The sequence below is a fragment of the Artemia sp. Qi Xiang Cuo genome, chromosome 19 (assembly GCF_049724085.1).
Source record: "Artemia sp. Qi Xiang Cuo chromosome 19, ASM4972408v1, whole genome shotgun sequence".
Lineage (NCBI taxonomy): Eukaryota > Metazoa > Arthropoda > Branchiopoda > Anostraca > Artemiidae > Artemia > Artemia sp. Qi Xiang Cuo.
The window spans coordinates 42,825,998-42,845,423 of NC_142812.1; the positions used below are offsets into that span (position 1 = coordinate 42,825,998).

At 36.2% G+C, this 19,426-nt stretch overlaps 1 protein-coding gene across 1 annotated transcript in view; it reads left to right on the forward strand.

Annotated features, from left to right (window-relative positions):
- LOC148940872 (uncharacterized) overlaps positions 1-19,426 on the forward strand; it is a 153,249-nt gene that overhangs the window by 120,238 nt on the left and 13,585 nt on the right. The window contains exons 5-6 of the mRNA XM_089105170.1: positions 2,957-3,127; positions 3,900-4,067. Of these exons, the coding sequence (XP_088961296.1) occupies positions 2,957-3,127; positions 3,900-4,067 (339 nt within the window). The remainder of the gene's footprint in view (positions 1-2,956; positions 3,128-3,899; positions 4,068-19,426) is intronic.

Below are 19,426 nucleotides of genomic sequence, written 5' to 3' on the forward strand. Positions count from 1 at the left end.
CTGTTTCACGAGAAACGCCTTATCTTCTTCTGGTTTCATTCATTCTGGATTATTCAACTTTTCCACGAACTGTTTAAATTTGTTCTTGATTGTTTTTGATGTTTTCTTATGGTCTTTTTGAAGTGTTCTCCACTCAGCGTGAAGTTTTTCAAGCTTCTTAATTGAATTTTGCTCCTGTTTAGTCGGAATTTGAGCTTAAGACTGTTGCAACTCTGTTTTCCTTAAGATTACGACAATTATGTATAGAATATAAAGTTTCAAGAACAGCGTTGGCTTTCTTTTGAGATATTAAGCGTGTTTTTACTATTTACCATTCTGGAGTTATGGCTCCATACGTCAGATTTTTGGCCAAAAATTTGGAATTTTCAAAATTCGAGCGACAAACGGCACGGGTTAACGTCGCTTAATCGAGCTCAAATTTCAGCCATCTCAATATCTGGAAAGGGGAATCATTTTGTGGGGTTAAGGCAAACAAAATTCCAACATCGATTTTTTTGCGGTCCCCCTAATGTGCATATATATATATATATATATATATATATATATATATATATATATATATATATATATATATATATATATATATATATATATATATATATATATATATATATATATATATATATATATATATATACATATATATATATACATATATATATATATATATACATATATATATATATATATATATATATATATATATATATATATATATATATATATATATATATATATATATATATATATATATATATATACATATATATATACACACATATATATATATATATATATATATATATATATATATATATATATATATATATATATATATATATATATATATATATATATATATATATATATATATATATATATATATATATATATAAGGCTAAAACAGCCTTTTAACCTGCAGTGATTAAAATAAGTTAATGTTTGAATTGAAACACGACTTGCCTCTTGGCATAACTTTATATATTCATGACAAAAAATACAACGGTCCACGAAAACCTGGATATGAGACTTGAAGAGCTATATATCCAAGATGAAACTTGGACGTATAGCTCAAGGAATGAAGTTTGGAGGAAATAAGTGTTGATTCTGACCCAGGGTAAGAATAGTAAATGGGGTTAACGGTAAGGGTTTCGATGAAATATGGGGTAGCTAATAACGGGAGAGAGTACCTCCCTGAGACCCAAAGTTGGAAAGGCAAAGCCTCGGTAAAGGGATCGCAACTGGCCCACTATTTATGCGTTGAAGGAACCGGCTATCGTTCATGGCCTTTCGAATGGGCTCCTGTTCCCCAAAAGAGACTACATACCCCCTAGACCTAGTAGGACCAATCCCAGATTCCTTCCAAAGTCTTTCCAGTCCAACCCAAATTCAGTACCTCTCAACTTTCCCAAAACCTGTTTTGATCAAATCAATTCTACCCTTTAATATTCTGTTGTTTTTTTGTTTTTTTTGTCTCTCATAGGTCCCAATGCCTATTCGTTTTCCCTAAGCTCTTTTTTCTCTCCGTAATTTGGTAATTTTCCCAAAATTTTTACTTCCCGCCGTCAGAGACTGAATTTGTAAATCAAATTTCTTTCTCGCACCATTTTTTTCTTTTTTACTTTTTTCAAGTTTGTCATTTTCTGAAAATAAATCATCACTAAATTTAAATTGGACTCTGTGTCCGCCACCTTCGACTTCATTTCTTTATTGTAGTCCCCTTCTATATTTCTTTCCTCCCTCTCAGATTTCTTTTCATTTGCCGTGGCATTGAATACATCGTTGCTAAATGGTATTTGAATTTTTGAATTGTAGCTTTGCTTCTCTTTTCTCTCTTTTTGTTCTCTTCATTTTTACATTGGTTTTTCATGTTGGACCAGAATATCTTGGACTTTTCGCAGGAATGCGTGTACGGTAAATTTCTTTTCAATTTTCTCTGGCACACAGAGTACCTTGTCTTGGCACCTGCTTGTACGCGCCTCATGCTTGATATATGTGTTTTGAAGTTTGCTATTTTCTGAAACGTTTCCCAAAAAATCAATTTCACAGGTCTTGCTTTCTATATAAGTAGGCCTGACCACATCTGCATTCCCCGTCGCTATAGAAGTCGCTTCTAAGGATAGGAGATTCTTGATATCTCCAAGTCTCTTCCTATGAGAACACTAAGTGGAAGAGTAGGAATTAGCCTACCTTTATTATTTTTCTTTGGACCGTGGGTTCTTTCTTTGCAATTTTATCTAACCCAAGATGAAGGACATGGGTCTTTATTTCTACAAAAGCATAGTGCCGTGACTGTATCTGAATAGTTTAACTTCTTTTTCGTTAACTAAATTCCTCTGTACGCAATTTTTATCGCTACGAAAAACATTCTAAACAAACAAATTTTGAGAATTTTGTTCTTTACAATATTTTTAATTAAAATAAATGTATAAAAACCACTTTCATGGCCACTTTCCAATATATGGGGTTCAAGAGAAGTTTTAGGGCGTCACAGTAAAGGTATACACGAGTTAAAAAATTTGGACTATGGTCGTTTCAATGGTGCTCTTTTGATTCCCGTTTGGTATCAATTTTGTAGGTATTTTAAGCTTGTTTTTGAATTTTCCATAAATTTGTTTCTGTTTTTACCGTTACGTTAACCGAAATAATGGTCACCATTCCTACCAATCATTATACGCTCTTGAGTGCTTAGCTACCAATCACCATGAAATGCCAATATTTTCTCGTTTTATTTCCAAATGAGTCTTAAACTTTATTTTTACTATAGACCGTGGTTTGTTCTTTACTAAGTAATAGCTATTCCTTCACCCATGATGAAGAAACTCTTTGATAATAAGACCACTATTCTTGTGTAATAGTTCAGTTTCGAACCCTTCGCGGTGCCATAGATTTTATATAAGAAACAAACTTGTTATGTTTTGAACATTTTATATGGTCTGTACTGTAATCTTTGTAGAAACCGAAGATGGAACCTCAGATGGTGATAAACATGTTTCTGGAAGTAAGCGTTCAATATTTTTAATAGAACACGAAGCCAATCTTTTTGCTACTTCTCCTGGCATATATCCAGATTGTATTGTTAATTCTAACCGTCTTCAGCAGGAGCTCAGCACTGATGGTGACAAAGGTATGCTTCAGATATCCTGATCTGTTCCTATATGTTTGCGTTTCCAAAATGAAAAAAGTGAAAACTTTCTTTTAAATTACTGAGGGGCGGGAAATTTCTGTATTTCACCATTTGAAAAAAAAAGCCTCGGGTGGTTTTAAATATTAGGAAAGAAATTTTTCTCTCACTGAACGAAACGAAAAACTTAATTGTATTTTGAACAACACAATCTAATTAAAAGCGTCCCATTGGCAGGCGTGAAGAATAATTTCACAATTTTACTTTATTTTCCGAAGCTGGGTGAACAACTGAAAAAGATTTTAATAAGACATAGCCTGAACATAGTATCCAGTAGCTCAAATAAATTTAAGACCTTTAACAACTTTGAGAAAGATAAAATCAGCCCCCGAATGGGGAGTGGTGTTTATAGGATCTCCTGTTCATACGGTCAGATAACAATTTACCTTATAAAAATATTCATATATATATTTTTTCAGCATAATTGCAAGTTTCAATAACTATGCCTCTGGGGATAACAACCGCCCATAGTCCTTGGGCAAAAGGGCTGTAAGCCATACAATTCTCCATTTTTTAGGGGGGAAAATTGAATATGATATACGCTTTGACTTGTCGCTCTTGTTTACTGTGATGATTTTATCCAGGTTAATTGTTTTAAAGCAACTTTTCCTATGAATATTTTCAGAACAGATGTTTTTTTTTTTTTTTTTTTTTTTTTTTTTTTTTTTTTTTTTTGAACAGTCAAATCAATCTTGTAAGATTGCTATTTTTTCAGAAGTCGAAGTGGAAAATGAGACCTTTGGAACAAAAGACTTGAATCAACTTTCTAATCCTGATCATACCCTCAAGACCACCTTGTCCCTTTTAGAGCCTGTTGAAGACCCTGAATTTGGCTTCTATGAAATGGCTTCTATGGCTTTGAAGAAACCAGGTACCTTTCTGGGTAATAAACTATATAATCTGTATCGATACTGATCGAATATTTTTTATTATTAGTAAAAAAAAAATGTAACCTTTATCATAGGCGGAACTAAAAAACGCTAAAAAAAAAAGTGCTGAAAATGGCTCAAGGAAAAATTACCATTTGAGCCATTTGGCAGCTTTGCAAGTTCCCTATGATGTCAAACGGCTTTGTTCGACAAGCTAGCCAAGAAAAGTGACAAGAAATCCCCCCCCCGCTCCCACACACACACACAGCCCAAAGGACAAGGTTTGTAAGCTATGCAAGTTGCTTGTTGTTTATATAAGGTTGGTTATTGGGAAAAAGGAACATCTTTGATCCTAGGTCTCCCAAACGGCTTAGGGTATTAAGGTGAAAATTTCAGAAAATGTTAAGAGAATGCTGAATAAAATCAAAATATACTACATTTAGACTTGTTGTCCAATGGATGTATCTGAAGTATCCAAAGAACTACTGAGGGTATTGAATTGCAACTTTCAGGTCATGTTTAGGGGATCAGGATGTATTCTTGAATTCATGACTTAGTTCAACTGTAATTTCTTACACTTTTAAATGGCACAAATATAAAAAAAATAATTTTTTTTTCAGGAAAGCGCAAATAACGCAATAGACTGTAAAAATTATACGGTTAGAGAATGAGGAAGGGGGCAGCAGATAAACATCCACTTGTTATTATTTTTTGTTTGTTTTAACTTTTACTTGAACATTCAATTTGATTTTACTTGCTTTAAGGTTAATTTATCACGATTTATATCAGGATCTGTTATCTTTTTGTTTCATATGATCATTAATTTTAATTTCTGGTTTTTTTTTTAGGGGGGGATAGTTGGGATGAATTTTTCTTCCCGACCATCCACTAAATTTCTAGTTGAAAGGTAAGGATGTAGCACCTTGTTCAAACCAGATTTTTCTTGATATAACCGAGACGGTTTTTCTTGCTCCACAGGAAAAAGCATTTCCTCGGGGCTAATTTGTTACGAATAAAGATGCTACAAAGACCAGCGCTACCTATCTGAAATTTACGCAACAACAATGAAGCTAAAAATTACGGAGATTCGGCCATTTTGCCAAACAAGTAAGCAGAAGAAGGAAAGTTTATTGCTATAAGTGCTGACCTACATTCCGGGAGTAAGATTCCCCTTAACTATGGGAAATATCCCTTTAGGGAAAATATCCCCATAGAAGAGCGGCATTTTTTTAGGAAAGAAAATTTTTAGGGGAAATTTGGACTAAATGAAGACCTAATAGTTGTATGCAGGCCGTTCAAAGGTGGTGTCAGCAATATCTTGGGAAAGGCTTACAGTATTAAGTTGAAATTTACAGGGCGTATTGTGCGGGATGTCGAGCAAACGGAAAGGCACTATATGCGTGCTACTAAAACTCTACTACTTCAGCTACTACTATTACTACTAAAGCTGAGGGTATCAAGGTGAAAAATTCAGGGAATGCCGAAGGGACTTTGAAATAAATCAAAACATGATATATGCATTGAGATTGTCAAACAGCAAAGTCATAGTAGCTGCTTAGGGTACTAAGTAGAAACTTTCAGGGTATGTTTAGTGATACGTTGAAAGAACCAAAGGCCTTATGTTTATACTGATACGACTGCTACTGAGGCAAAGTATTTAACTAATTCAAAACCCACTATGTACATATAGGTTGTCAAAAGTGGTTATTAGCAAAATATCAGGAGCGGCATAGAATATTAAGTTGAAACTTCCAGATTATGTTTTGTTTTTTTTGGGGGGGGGGGGGTCGAACAAACCCAAATGCACAACGTGCATACTACAGTGATTACTTGGAGGCTAATGATATTAAGGCAAAGCTTTCATGGGATCTTATGTGTTAGTTTGAACTTATTCAAAACACACTATGTGCTTGTATGCTACCAAATTGGTGTTTAAATAGTATTTCAAGAACAACTAAGAGCATTATGTTGAAAGTTTTAGGACATGTTGAGGGAGAGGCTGAACTAATTAAAAGACATAATGTGTATCATCTAATTACTACTTCTAGTTTAGTACTTCCAGTAAGTTTAAGAGGTTTCAGGCGAAATTTTCACGAAATATTGACGAAATTGTTGGACTAAATCAAAACACATAATGTGTATGCAGGTTGCCAAATGGAAATATCAACTATATCTCAGAAACAGCTTAGATTATCAACTTGACGCCTTTAAGTCGTATTGGGGAAGATGTTGAACCAAACAAAAGACTTCGAGTATTAAGTTGAAACTTTAAGGGAACGTCGATGGGAGTGATTAATTAAATCAAAAGATACTGTATGAATCCAGGCTGTCTAGTGAGCGTTTCATTTAAACAAATTAACTAAAAGGTATTATGTGCTTCCAACAACAACTGCTGCTACTTCTAAGGCTAATGTTAAGGTGAAGCTTTCAAGAACTGTTTAGGGGGATGTTAAAGTGAATAAAAAAATTATGTTTTCAAATAGTGCTTTCATAGAAAGCACAAAATAGTGCTTTCAGATTTTCAAATGAATGTATTGGCAATACTTTAGGTTTATACATTTTTGCTACATAACTTTTCCTCGGAAATGTCTAATTACTGAATTTGGACATAGGTTTTTTAAATTTTTGACTAGAAGACCAGAGTATAAAACTTGTCATACGAGAACTGTTCGTTTTTTTAGGGAAAGATCGAACCCCGACTATCAAATTTACTAATCCTCCATCAACTACCTCTTCTAATTTTTCTTTCCTAACTTTTGGATTTATAAGCTTAGCTTGCTCTGATGGCTCTTGGTACTGAGCAATTTTTTAGCCTAGAACAACTTTTCATCGCCTGTACTGGTGGGATGGATAAAAAAAAATAATTCAGCCAACTCTGCATTCAAATACCACCAATGGTTCGAAAATTATGTCAGGGTTATTTCTACAATGTCTTCATAGTCTAACAGAATATGCAAAATACCCGAATCTTCTTTTGCTGCAAGATGAGCTTTTGAAGCATTGAACCATGAAGCATTGAAGCTTTACAAAAAAATTCAGCTATGAATACCGAAATGGCACGCACAGAATTTTCTTCTACCATAGACATCTTAATTTGATGACGAAAAATGAACATTTTTAACCAGTAAATAGCCTTTGTCATCCACCTAGCGTGATGAATGGCTTCTGGAGTTCTAAAACCCACAACATTGTCTTTTACTGATCCAACAAATACAAGAAGCAACTGCTATAGCTCTTTATAGTAATGTCTGGGGTTGCTCTCAGTTATTTTGGTTGGGAATTCAGCTGTAACATTTGCAATCACTTCTGTAGTTACCTGCTTTTGCATTAGATTGTCACTGTTACCTGTGTCGTAATTTCCTTTGTCTATCGTGGGTAAAGCACTGAGGAATCTCTTACAAATGTCTGGGTGAGATCCAGTGGTTTATCCCATTTTTATGTCGAATACGCCTCTTAACAGATTTTCCAAGATATGCTGACGACAAGCTACGTATAGAAATTCTCTTCCTAACATTTGCTCCAATATGACGCATGTTCCTTTGATTCTTCCCATGTTGGATGCTGTAGTGTCGAAGCACATTTGATCCTCTCCAGAGCTGTTTGCTGTTAGGAGTTAGAGCTGTAGGAGTTATTATGAAATAAAACTTATTTTTTTATTATGAAATAAAATTTGACGATTTGAGGGTAGTTTACAACCGGTGATCAATACAGGATACAATTTAATTTCATGCTGATATGGAGTCCAATAGGTAAAAATCGGTTGTAGGCTGAAGTAAAATCATTGATCACCATCCCTAAAATAGAAATTAGATTCACCCTCCTTTGTACCTGTCCAACGGGCCTTTTTTTTGGTAAACGAGTAAGGTAATCCTCCGATGAAATTCAAATAAAAGGCCCTTTATTTTTGAAAATTGAGCTCCATAATACTTTTTAATGAAAAAAGCTTAATTCCGAAACACATTGCGTAAAAACCAAAAAAATTCTTAGAATACTCCCAACTGGCAACAAAAATTTTTTAGATATTAAGTGGGTTTTTATTGTTTACCGTTCTGGAGTTATGGCTCCATATATCAGCTTTTTGTCCAAAAATTTGGATTTTTTTCAAACTTTAGGCGACTAGCGGCACGGGTTAACGTCGCTTAATCGAGCTCAAATTTCGGCTATCTCACTATCTTAAAAGAAAGATTCGTTTTATTCTGACGAACAAAATTCCAAGGTTTTTTCTCTTTTACAACATGCGTTCACCCTACTCTTTAGGGAAAAATTTTAAAGTTTCTTCAAAAATGCTTTTCATTCAAATTCAACGGGCTCTTGTGTTTGATCATTTTTTGCTGAAATAATTGTGAAAAAAATTCAAACTTTAGCGTAAAGAGCAAGGGTGAAAGAGGGGACAGCTCTTCTCATACACGGAATAATATCGGTTTGTTTTAAGTTTTAATGTTACTTCTTACTTTAAGTTGAAATAGTATATTTTTCGTTGTTAAATTTCTGACCTTTTAAAATACTGCGAGGACGCCCCCCCCCCCTTGTAGAATTTCCGCTTTAAAATACCTTCCGAGAACTTACCTCTACAGAAAATACCCTCCCAAAAATTTTCGAATATTTCCCAATGAAAAGCACTATATGGGAACAACCGACAATTTGTATAATTTACAACCCTTCTCCCAGTATCTATGGGGGCTTAGGTGATTCCCAAAGACATAGTTAGTGGACGTTTCAACTATGCTAAAATTCGTTTCATCTATGCTGAAATTCGTTTCAGCTATACTAAAATAGCCATCAAATGGCTGTTTTACGATCTCCCCCCCCCCCTTTTGAAAATTTGGCAAATGTTCTTAGGTTTGTAACTGTTGATGGGTAACATTAAACTTACTGAAGTTCGAATATTTGAAATCAATTTTTTTTTTCATACCCGGGCACTTCGTATCGAAGGAGTTGTCGTAGAAACTTCGAAAAGGGCTCATTTGATTGGAAATTGGAGTGGCTAGGGCCCTTTTTAATAGTCAAAAGTGATTGGAGGGCAACTAACACCCCCCCCCCCTCACGCCAATCATTCCCCCAAACACATCCAATCAAAATTTTGAGATAGCCATTTCGTTCAACGTAGTTGGATTCCAGATAGAAAAGATGTTTTTGAGGAGGGCACTCCCCCACAACCCTCGGGGCAAGGGTTTTAAGTTATGCCCTGAGGGAATATAGAAACGATGTTGGTACAATGTATATTTATTGTTTTTTTCCTTTAGAGTAGGGCACTTCGTATCGAAAAAGTTGTCGTAGAAACATCGAAATGGGCTCATTCAGTTGGAAATTGGTGTGGCTTGTGCCCTTTTTAATAGTCAAAAGTGATTGAAAGGCAACTAACACCCCCCACGCCCATCATTCCCCCAAACACATCCAATCAAAATTTTGAGATAGCCATTTTGTTCAGCAAAGTTGATAGAAAATATGTTTTTCAGGAGGACACTCCCCCACAGCCCACAGGGCAAGGGTTGTAAGTTATGCCCTGGGGGCATATAAGGTTTTATAGAAGGCGTTCTCGTAGAAACTTCAAAAAAGGCTCATTCGATTGGAAATTCAAAGGGCTAGTGCCCTTTTTATAGTCGAAAGTGGTTGGAGGGCAACTAGCCCCCCTCCCACGCCCATAATTCCCCCAAACACATCCAATCAAAATTTTGAGATAAACATTTTGTTCAGCATAGTTGATTTGCAGATAGAAAATATGTTTTTGAGGAGAACATTCCCCCAAAACCCTCGGGGCAAGGGTTTTAAGTTATGCCCTGAGGCATAAGAACGATGTTGGGACAATGTATTATGTGTTATTTTTTTTTCCTTTAGAGCAGGGAAATGCGTATCGAAGGAGTAGTCGTAGAAACTGCGGAAACTGCTTATTCGATTCCAAATTGGACCTGCTTGTTCCTTTATCAACATACGAAAGTGATTGGAAGGCAACTAACACCCCTTCCACGCCCACTATTTCCCGAAACACACCCAATCAAAATTTTGAGATAGCCAGTTTGTTCAGCGTAGTTGATTTCCAGATTGAAATTATGTTTTTGAGGAGGACACTCTCCCACGGACTTCAGGGCAAGGGTTGTAAGTTATAATCTGGGGGCAAATAATGTTTTTATTGAAGGCGTTTTCGTAGAAACTTCAACAAAGGCTCATTAATATTAAATTCAAAGGGCTAGTTTTTTTTTAATAGTCGAAAGTGATTGGAGGGCAACTAACCCCCCTCTCACGCCCACCTTTTCCCCAAACACATCCAATCAAAATTTTTAGATAGCCATTTTATTCAAAGTAGTTATAAGTTCTGGAAATTAGGTCTTTGAGGTTGACCTAACCCCCCCCCCCCCACAGCCCTCAGGGCAAGGGTTGTAAGTTATGCCCTGGGGGCATATAAGGTTTTTATAGACCGTGTTGTCGTATAAACTTCAAATAGGGCTCATTCGATTGGAAATTGAAATGGCTAGTGCCCTTTTTAATAGTCAAAAGTGATAGGAAGGCAACTACCACCCCGTCCACGCCAACCATGTCCCCCAAAACGTCTAATCAAAATATGGAGATAACTATTCTGTTTAACGTAGTTTAATGATCTGGAAATTATACCTTTGAGCAGGACACTCCAACCCAGAGTCTTCATGGCAAGGGTTATAAGTTATGCCCTGGGGGTATACAAATTTTTATTCAAAGCTTTGTCGTAGAAACTTCAAAAAGGGCTCATTCGATTGCAAATTCAAAGGTCTAGTGCCCTTAGGCGTGAGACTCAAAAGTCTCACGCCCACCTTTTCCCCAAACACATCCAATCGAAATTTTTAGATAGCCATTTTGTTCAGCGTAGTTGATTTCCAGATAGAAATTATATTTTTGAGGAGGACACTCCCCCACAGCCCTCAAGACATGGGTTGTAAGTTATGCCCTGGGGGCATATAATGTTTTTATAGAACGCGTTGTCGTAGAAACTTCTAAATTCGATTGGAAATTTGAAATGGCTAGTGCCCTTTTTAATAGTCGAAAGTGATTGGAAGGCAACTAACACCCCTTCCACGCCCAACATTTCCCCAAACATATCCAATCAAAATTTTTAGATATTCATTTTGTTCAACGTAGTTAAAAGTTCAGGAAATTATACCTTTGAGTAGGACACTTCCCCCACAGTCCTCAGGGCAAGGGCTTTGAGTTGTGCCCTGGGGTCTTATAAGGTTATTATTGAAATTTATGTCATAGGAACTTGAAAAAGGGCTCATTCGATTGGAAATTAAAAGGGCTAATGCCCTTTTTAATAGTCGAATGCGATTTGAGGGCAACTAACCCCCCTCTCACGCCCACCTTTTCCCCAAACACATCCAATCAAAATTTTTAGATAGGCATTTTGTTTCACACAGTTTAAAGTTCAGGAAATTATACCTTTGAGCAAGACACTCCCCCCAGTCTTCAGGGCAAGGGTTATGAGTTATGCCCTGGGGGCATATAAGGTTTTTATTGAAATCTTTGCGTAGAAACTTGAAAAAGGGCTCATTCGATTGGAAATTCAAAGGGCTAGTGCCCTTTTTAACAGTCGAATGTGATTGGAGGGCAACTAACCCCCCCTCTCACACCCACCTTTTCCCCAAACACATCTAATCAAAATTTTTAGATAGCTATTTTTTCAACGTAGTTGAAAGGTTTGGAAATTAAGTCTTTAAGGATGACAACCCCCCCCCCCGCCCACAACCGTCAGGGCAAGGGTTGTAAGTTACGCCCTGGGGAAATTTAAGGTTTTTATAGAAAGCAATGTTGTGAAGACCTCAAAAAGGGCTCATTCAATTGGAAATTGAAAGGACTAGTGCCCTTTTAATAGTCTAAAGTGATTGAAGGGCAACTAACCCCCCTCTTACGCCCACAATTTCCCCAAACGTATCCAATCAAAATTTTGAGATATCCATTTTGTTCAACGTAGTCGAAAGTTCTGAAAATTAGGTCTTTTAGGATCATAACCCTCTCAGAGCCCTCAGTGCAAGGGTTGTAAGTTATGCCCTTTGGGCATATAAGTATTATATAGAAGGTTGTTGTAGAAATTTCAAAAAGGGCTCATTTGTTTGGAAATTTAAATTGTCCTTTTTAATAGTTGAAAGTGAGTGAAGAGTAATTGACCCCCCTCCCACGTCCACCTTTTCCCTAAACACATTCAATCAAAGTTTAGAGATATCTATTTTTTTTAACATAGTTGAAAGTTCTGGAAATTATGTATTTAAGGATGACAAACCCCCCAGAGCCCCCAGGGCAAAGGTTGTAAGTTATGCCCTAGGGGCTATATAAGGTTTTTACAGTTAGAGTTGTCGTAAAAACTTCAAAAGGGGCTCATTCAATTGGGAATTGATTGGGCTAGAGACCCTTTTAGTAGTCGAAAGTGATGGAGGGTAACTAAACACCCTCTCATGCGCACCATTCCCCTAAACACATCCGATGAATATTTTCGGATAGCCATTGTGTTCAACGTTGTAGAAAGTTCTGTAAATTAGGTCTTTGAGGGTGACAACCCCCCCCCCTCCCCCCAGCACTCAGGGCAGGGGTTGTAATTTATGCCCTGGGGGCATATAAGGTTTTTATTGAAAGTGTTGTCGTAGAAACTTCAAAAGGGCTCATTTGATTGGAAATTGAAAGGGCTAGTGCCTTTTCTAATAGTTGAAAGTGATGGGAGAGCGACTAACACCCCTCTCACGCCCACCCTTTTCCCAAACACGTCCAATCAAAATTTTTAGATAGCCATTTTGTTTAACGTAGTTGAAAGTTCTGGAAATTATGTCTTCGAGGATGACAACCACCCTCACAGCCCTTAGGGTAGGGGGTTGTAATTTATGCCCTGGGGGCATATAAGGTGTTTATAGGAATTGTTGTCGTAGAAACTCAAAAAGGACTCATTCGATTGGAAATCGAAAGGCCTAGTGCCCTTTTTAATAGTCGAAAGTGATTGGAAGCCTTGAAATTTTTATAGTCAAGATCGATATGGGTATAATGTATGATTTTTATTTTCTTGTTGTTGTTTAGACCAGGACACTTCTTATCGTAGGATTTGTCGTAGGAACTTCGAAAAGGGCTAATTTGATTGAAAATAGGAAGGGCCGATGCCCTTTTTAATAGTTGAAAGTGATTGAAGGGCAACTAATCCCACCCCCACCCTCCCATTTTTATTTATTATTAAAAACTAAATGTTTGCCTTAAGATTAAATCAAAATGCACGGTGTTAATGCTAATTCCCAATAAGGCATATGAGCAGTATCCCAGGAACGACTGAGGGTATTATGTTCAAACTTTCGGGGCTTTGTCCACAAAATAAGGTTTTCTAAGAAAAGTAAAGAACTTCATGAAACAAATGAATGTGCATTGTCAGTTTGATACACATATGCTGATATTTAGTAATCAAAATTTTAATATTATTTGATTTATTAAAGTTATAAAAGTAAGAACATTTATATTTTTTTCAGTAAAGTGTAAATTATTTTCTGGCCTTGGGAAGGTATAGGGGGTTTTGAGCCCAACTTATGTTAATTTCTGCTCGTTTTGAGTTTGACTCGGTTATTTATTGTAATTTCGGTAGTTTCACGCTTCGTAGATTATTTGATTTTATTTTTGCTCAGTTTTTGTTTAATGGAGTTCTTTACTTTTCTTTGAAAAACTTATTTTGTGGAAAAAGTTTTTTTTAATTAATCAACAATAAAAATTGATTCTTATAATGTATGAATTTTCATAAAAATCCCTTTTATAGTATTTCAGTTACTATTGAGCACAGTCGTTCCTTACTTACAGTTGTTGCCGCAAACTGTTTGATGATTTGCTTTTTGTCTGGCAACTAGTGTAGTTTGTACTATTTGCTTTTTGATAGCCGGAAATGCCTTGATTGTTCACAAGAAAAAATAAGTTGACACATTTGTGGTGATAAAAAGAGGGAGGGAGCCACATCGGGTCACCTCTCCTTTTGAATGAAGATATTTGGAAAATGTAAAACAAAGACTGCTTTTTAAGATTTAAAATAAAAAAGCTATTTATTAGAACCCTGTCATTTGCTCTTAGAAATATTATATATAAGAAAAACATAAGAAATTATTAGAGACAATTGGAATTATTCAATGTTAAATATTACGTTTCATAGGCAGAGTGCTGCTTAGGTAAATAGCGAAGTGGGCACAATGCATTATTATTATTATTTTTCACCAAGGCACTTTCCGTGGAAGAAGTAGTCATAAGAATTGGAAATTGAAAGTTCTGGTGTCCTTTTAAGAGTCAAAAGTTATTGGAGAGCAATCAGGTTCCCTCCCACGCAACTCCCCCCCCCCCCCCAAAGACATCTGATCTAAATTTTGAGAAAGCGAACTGATCTTCCATAATTTTCAGAGAGGCTGTCAAAATTAATGAGTATAAACATCAAAAATTAGCCCTAATAAAGAGATAAAATAGAAGCTTATTTGAGCCCGATTTATAATGAATTTATTAATTTTGATTTATCTCTTTTAAATCATAATATTTCGCAACTTAATGAAATTTCAGATGATGCCAGACCTGGTAGGCGATTGACTTTTAAAAAGGCATTAAATAAAATGAACTGAGATTTAATTTTTTAATTGCAATTCAATATCTTTTTTTATTCTGTAACCTTTTCAACATTACATAGAAAGGGTCTATTTATTCTAATGGTCGTTTTTCCAGTTTTATTGTTAATTTTAGTGATTTTGCTTTATGGACTTCCGTTGTTCTTCCATCTTTGCTCTGAGGACGGCTAGTCAGAGGTCTTTTTAGCTTTTTTCACTTGCTGGAAATATCCTCGTTTTTTCTTCTTCATGTGTTTTTTCTCATCTTGTTTTGCCAGTGTTCCAAACCATAGTCACAATGTTCTTTTCAAAGGCCATTTTAGTTTCACTAATGCAATACTAAAAGCCGAAGAAGTGGAAAGTTTAGTATACGGGGCGCAATCAGCCTTATTTCATTTCAACTTTCTTATTAATTTCTTATTTCATTTCAACCTTATGTCATTTTCAAATCAAATGAAAACAGGAATTGTTCATAATTATTTGCTCTTGAAATTAAAACTGAATAGTGAATAATATCAGTTAATATTTAGTATAGTTAGTATTGAAATAGTTAATGTCAATAATATCAGCAGGACAGGATAATATCAGTTCGCTTTTAAGTTTTAATGTTGCTCCGTACTTTCAGTTGAAAAACCTAGTTTTTTGTTATTAAATGTCTGACTGTTTTTCAAATTTTGAAAGTAAACCCTCCCCATCCTGGGTAAAATTCCCCCTTAAAAATTCCTCGGGAGTACTTCCCGACAACAAATCCCCCCTCTGTAGAAAATACCCTCTTCAAAATTTTTCGATTATTTCCCTATCACAACTACTATATGTGAACAATCGACAATTTGTATAACTTACAACCCTTCTTCCAGTGTCTATGGGGGTTCAGGTGATCTTCAAAGGCATAGTAAGTGGACTTTTCAACTATGCTGAACCAAACGGCTATCTTAAAATTTTGATTGGATGTCTTTTAGGAAAAACACTTGTATGATGGGGGATAGTTACCATCCAGTCATTTTGGTCACTTAAAAAGGGCACTAGAACTTTCTGTTTCAGATCAAATGATCCCTCTCCCTATTTTCTAGGATCACAAGGTCAATATAATCATCCCTGGGGAAAAATATACACATCAGTGATGTTTCTTGTGACAAAAAATGCAATATTCCACACTTTTATGTTTAAATCTGTCTGTTGTTTACGTATAGTATTCGTTATCGGGAAAAGGGGAACATGTTTGACCTTTTGTGTCACGAAAATTCCACAAAGAAGTTTTTAAAGAACAATAAAGAGCTACACTAAGCGAAAATGAGCATGAAAATATCAAATAATTTTTCAAGCGTACAACAATACTGATGTGCATCCCTGGAGGTCATAAAAAATTTGAATTTATAAAACTTAAAATAGGAGAAAACATTTAGTATGTATTTTGTTTTCATTGAAGTGCCAAGTATTTTCTGGTCTTTAGAAGGCACCTTCATATTTTCTGCACGTTTTTAGTCCGGCTGGGCTAATTATTGCAGTTTTTGTTTGTTTTGGGTTTCATATATTTATTGATGGTGACAAATAGAAATTTAACGCTTGAAAATCATTTGACTTTTCTTTTGCCCATCTTTGGTTTAATGTAACTTTTCTTTGTAAAATGTTTTTTTAGTGAAAGTTTTTTTTTAATCAATCACTTTTAGTTTTTAATTGACATAGTCTTCTTATTAATAAAGAAAGAATATTTAAAATCTTGGCACGATATGGGCACAATGTATTCTTGTTTTGTTTGTTTTTTAGACCAGGGCACTTCGTATCGAAGGAGTTGTCATAGAAACTTCGAAAAGGGCTGAATCGATTGAAAATTAGAAGGGTTTGTGCCCTTTTTAATAGTCGAGAGCGATTGGAGGAAAACTAACATCCCTCTCACATCCACCATTTCTCCAAACCTATCCATTCAAAATTTTGATTTTTTCGACGTAGTTTAAACGTCCGGAAATTTCGTCTTTGAGGATGACACTTCCCCTAGAGCCCTCAGGACAATGGTTGTAAGTTATGCCCTGGGGGCATATAAGGTTTTTTATCAAAAGCGTTGTCGTAGAAACTTCAAAAGGGATCATTGATTGTAAATTGAAAGGGTTAGTGCCCTTTTTAAAGTCGAAAGTGATTGGAGGGCAACTAACCCCTCTCTCACGCCCACCATTTCCCCGAACACATCAAATCAAAATTTTGATATACCCATTATGTTCAACGTAGTTGAAAGTTCCGGGAATTATGTCTTTGAGGATGACAAACCCTCCTCAGCCCCCAGGGCAAAGGTTGTAAATTATGCCCTGGGGGCATGTAAGGTTTGTGTTGTCATAGAAACTTAAAAAAGGGCTCATTCAACTGGGAATTGAGAGGGCTAGTGCCTTTGTTAATAGTCAAAAGCGATCGGAGGGCGAATCCCCCTCCACATTCGTCATTTCCCCAAACACTTCCGATCCACATATTGATATAACCATTTTGTTAAACGTAGATGATGGGTCCGGAAATTATGTCTTCGAGTATGACCCCCCAGAGCCCTCACGGCTAAGGTAGTAAGTTATGCCCTGGGGGCATATAAGGTTTTTATAGAAAGTGTTTTCATATAAAATTCATAAAGACTTATTCGAGCGGAATTTGAGAGGGCTATTGCGCTTTTTAATAGTCGAAAGTAATCGGAGGGAGAATCACCCCCACCCAACATTTCTGATCAACGTTTTGATATGGCCATTTTGTTCAACGTAATTGAAAGATCTGGAAATTATGTCTTTGAGGATGACACCCCCCCCCCTCATAGCCCTTAGGACAATTGTCGTAAGTTATGCCCTTGGGGCATATAAGGTTTTTATAGAAAGTTTTGTCGTAGAAGCTTCAAAAAGGGCTAATTCGATTGGAAATTTACAGACTAGTGCCTTCTTTATTAGTCAACATTGATCAGAGGGCAAATTCCCCCCCCCCCTCCCCCATGCCCATCATTTCTCCAGACACTTCCAATCAAAATTTTGAGATAGCCATTATTTTCAATATTTGAAAAAGTCTGATAAATATGTCTTTGAGGATAAAAATCCCTCCAGCCCTCCGGGCAAGGGTTTGTAAGTTATGCCCTGGGGGCATATAACGTTCTTATAGAAAGCTTGGTCATTTGAACTTTGGAGGGGGCTCATTTTATTGGTAATCAGACGCTCTAGTGCTTCTTTTAAGAGGCAAAGTGATCGGAGGGCAGCTACCCCCCCCCCTCCTTACGCACACACACGTCGTATTGTCCCGAAATGCATGTAATAGAAATTTTGAGATTGCCATTCTATTCAAAATAGTCTAAATATCATATAACAAGGTTTTTGGGGTTGGTACAAACCCTAGAGATTAGGGGCAAGGGTTGTTAGTTATGCCCAGAGGGTATTTAAGGTTTTTATGGAAGTGATGGTTGTTTAACTTTAGAAGAGGCTCATTTGGTTGAAAATTTTGAGTTCTAGTTCATTTTTAAGCGTCAAAAGGGATGTACGGCATTTAGCCCCCCCCCCCCCCTCCTTCTACAACTCCTCTTTTCACCAAACGTATCTCATTGAAATTATGAGATAGCGATTTTTTTTCAAAATTGTCCAAAGAACATGTAATAATGTCTCTAGGGATGACACAACCCCTCAGCGCCCTGGGGATAGGGTTGTAAATCATTTTATTAGGGTGTATAAGGTTTTTATTCAATTTGTGGTAGTATAAACATCAGAAGGGGCTTATTTGATTTGAAATTGGAAGTTATAGTGACCTGTTTAAGACTCAAAGAGATTTGAGAGCAAACAGCCCCCCCCCCCTTCCACGCTCAGCATTTGCCTTAACACATCTCATCAAAATTTGGAGATAACAATTTTATTCATCGTAGTTGAAGGTTTCCCTACAGTTTTCAGGGAAAGGGTTGTAAGTTATGCCCTTGGGGCATATAAAGTTCTTATAAAAAGGGTGGGCGTATATGCTTTGGAGGGGACTCATTGGATTAGTAATCATAAGTTTTAGCGGCTTTTTTAAGCGTCAAAGTGATCGGAGCGTAGCTACATAACCCCCTCACATACACACACACACACAGACGTCGCGTTTTATTGAGATGCATGCAATAGATATTTTGAGACAGTCCTTTTATTTAAAATAGTCCAAATATCATATAACAACGTTTTTGAGGTTGATACAAGCCACCAGAGCCTGAGGGCGAAAGTTGTAAGTTATGCCCCTGGGGTATTTAAGGTTCTTATGGAAGGGATGGTTGTATAAGCTTTAGAGTTGGCTCATTTGGTTGAAATTGGATGTAATAGTGATGGAGGTCAAGTAGCACCCCATCCAACTACCCCTCTTTGCACCAAATGCGTCTGATTGAAATTGTGCGATGGCAATTTTGTTTAAAATAGTCCAAAGAACATATAACAATGCTTCCAGGTTTGGCACAACCCCCCAGAGCCCTGGGGCAAGGACTTTAAAATATGCCTTGGGGCATATTAGGTTTTTATGGAATGGGTGGTCGTATTAAATTCAGATGGGTCACATTTAATTTTAAATTGGAAGTTATAGTGCCCTTTTTAAGAGTCAAAGTGATTTGAGAGAAACCTCCCTCCCCCACACCCATCATTTCCCATAACAAAAATCCAAACAAAGTTTTGAAACATTTATTTTTTCAGTATTGGTGAAAGATTCAGTAATTATGCGTAGTAATAGTTGTATTAGCAGTGGTAGCATTAGTAGCCGTATGCAAATACACCTTTTTTTCAACATCCCCTTCAACACACGATGAAATTTTTAACTTAAAACCATCAACCGGTCCTGAAGCATTGCTGATATGT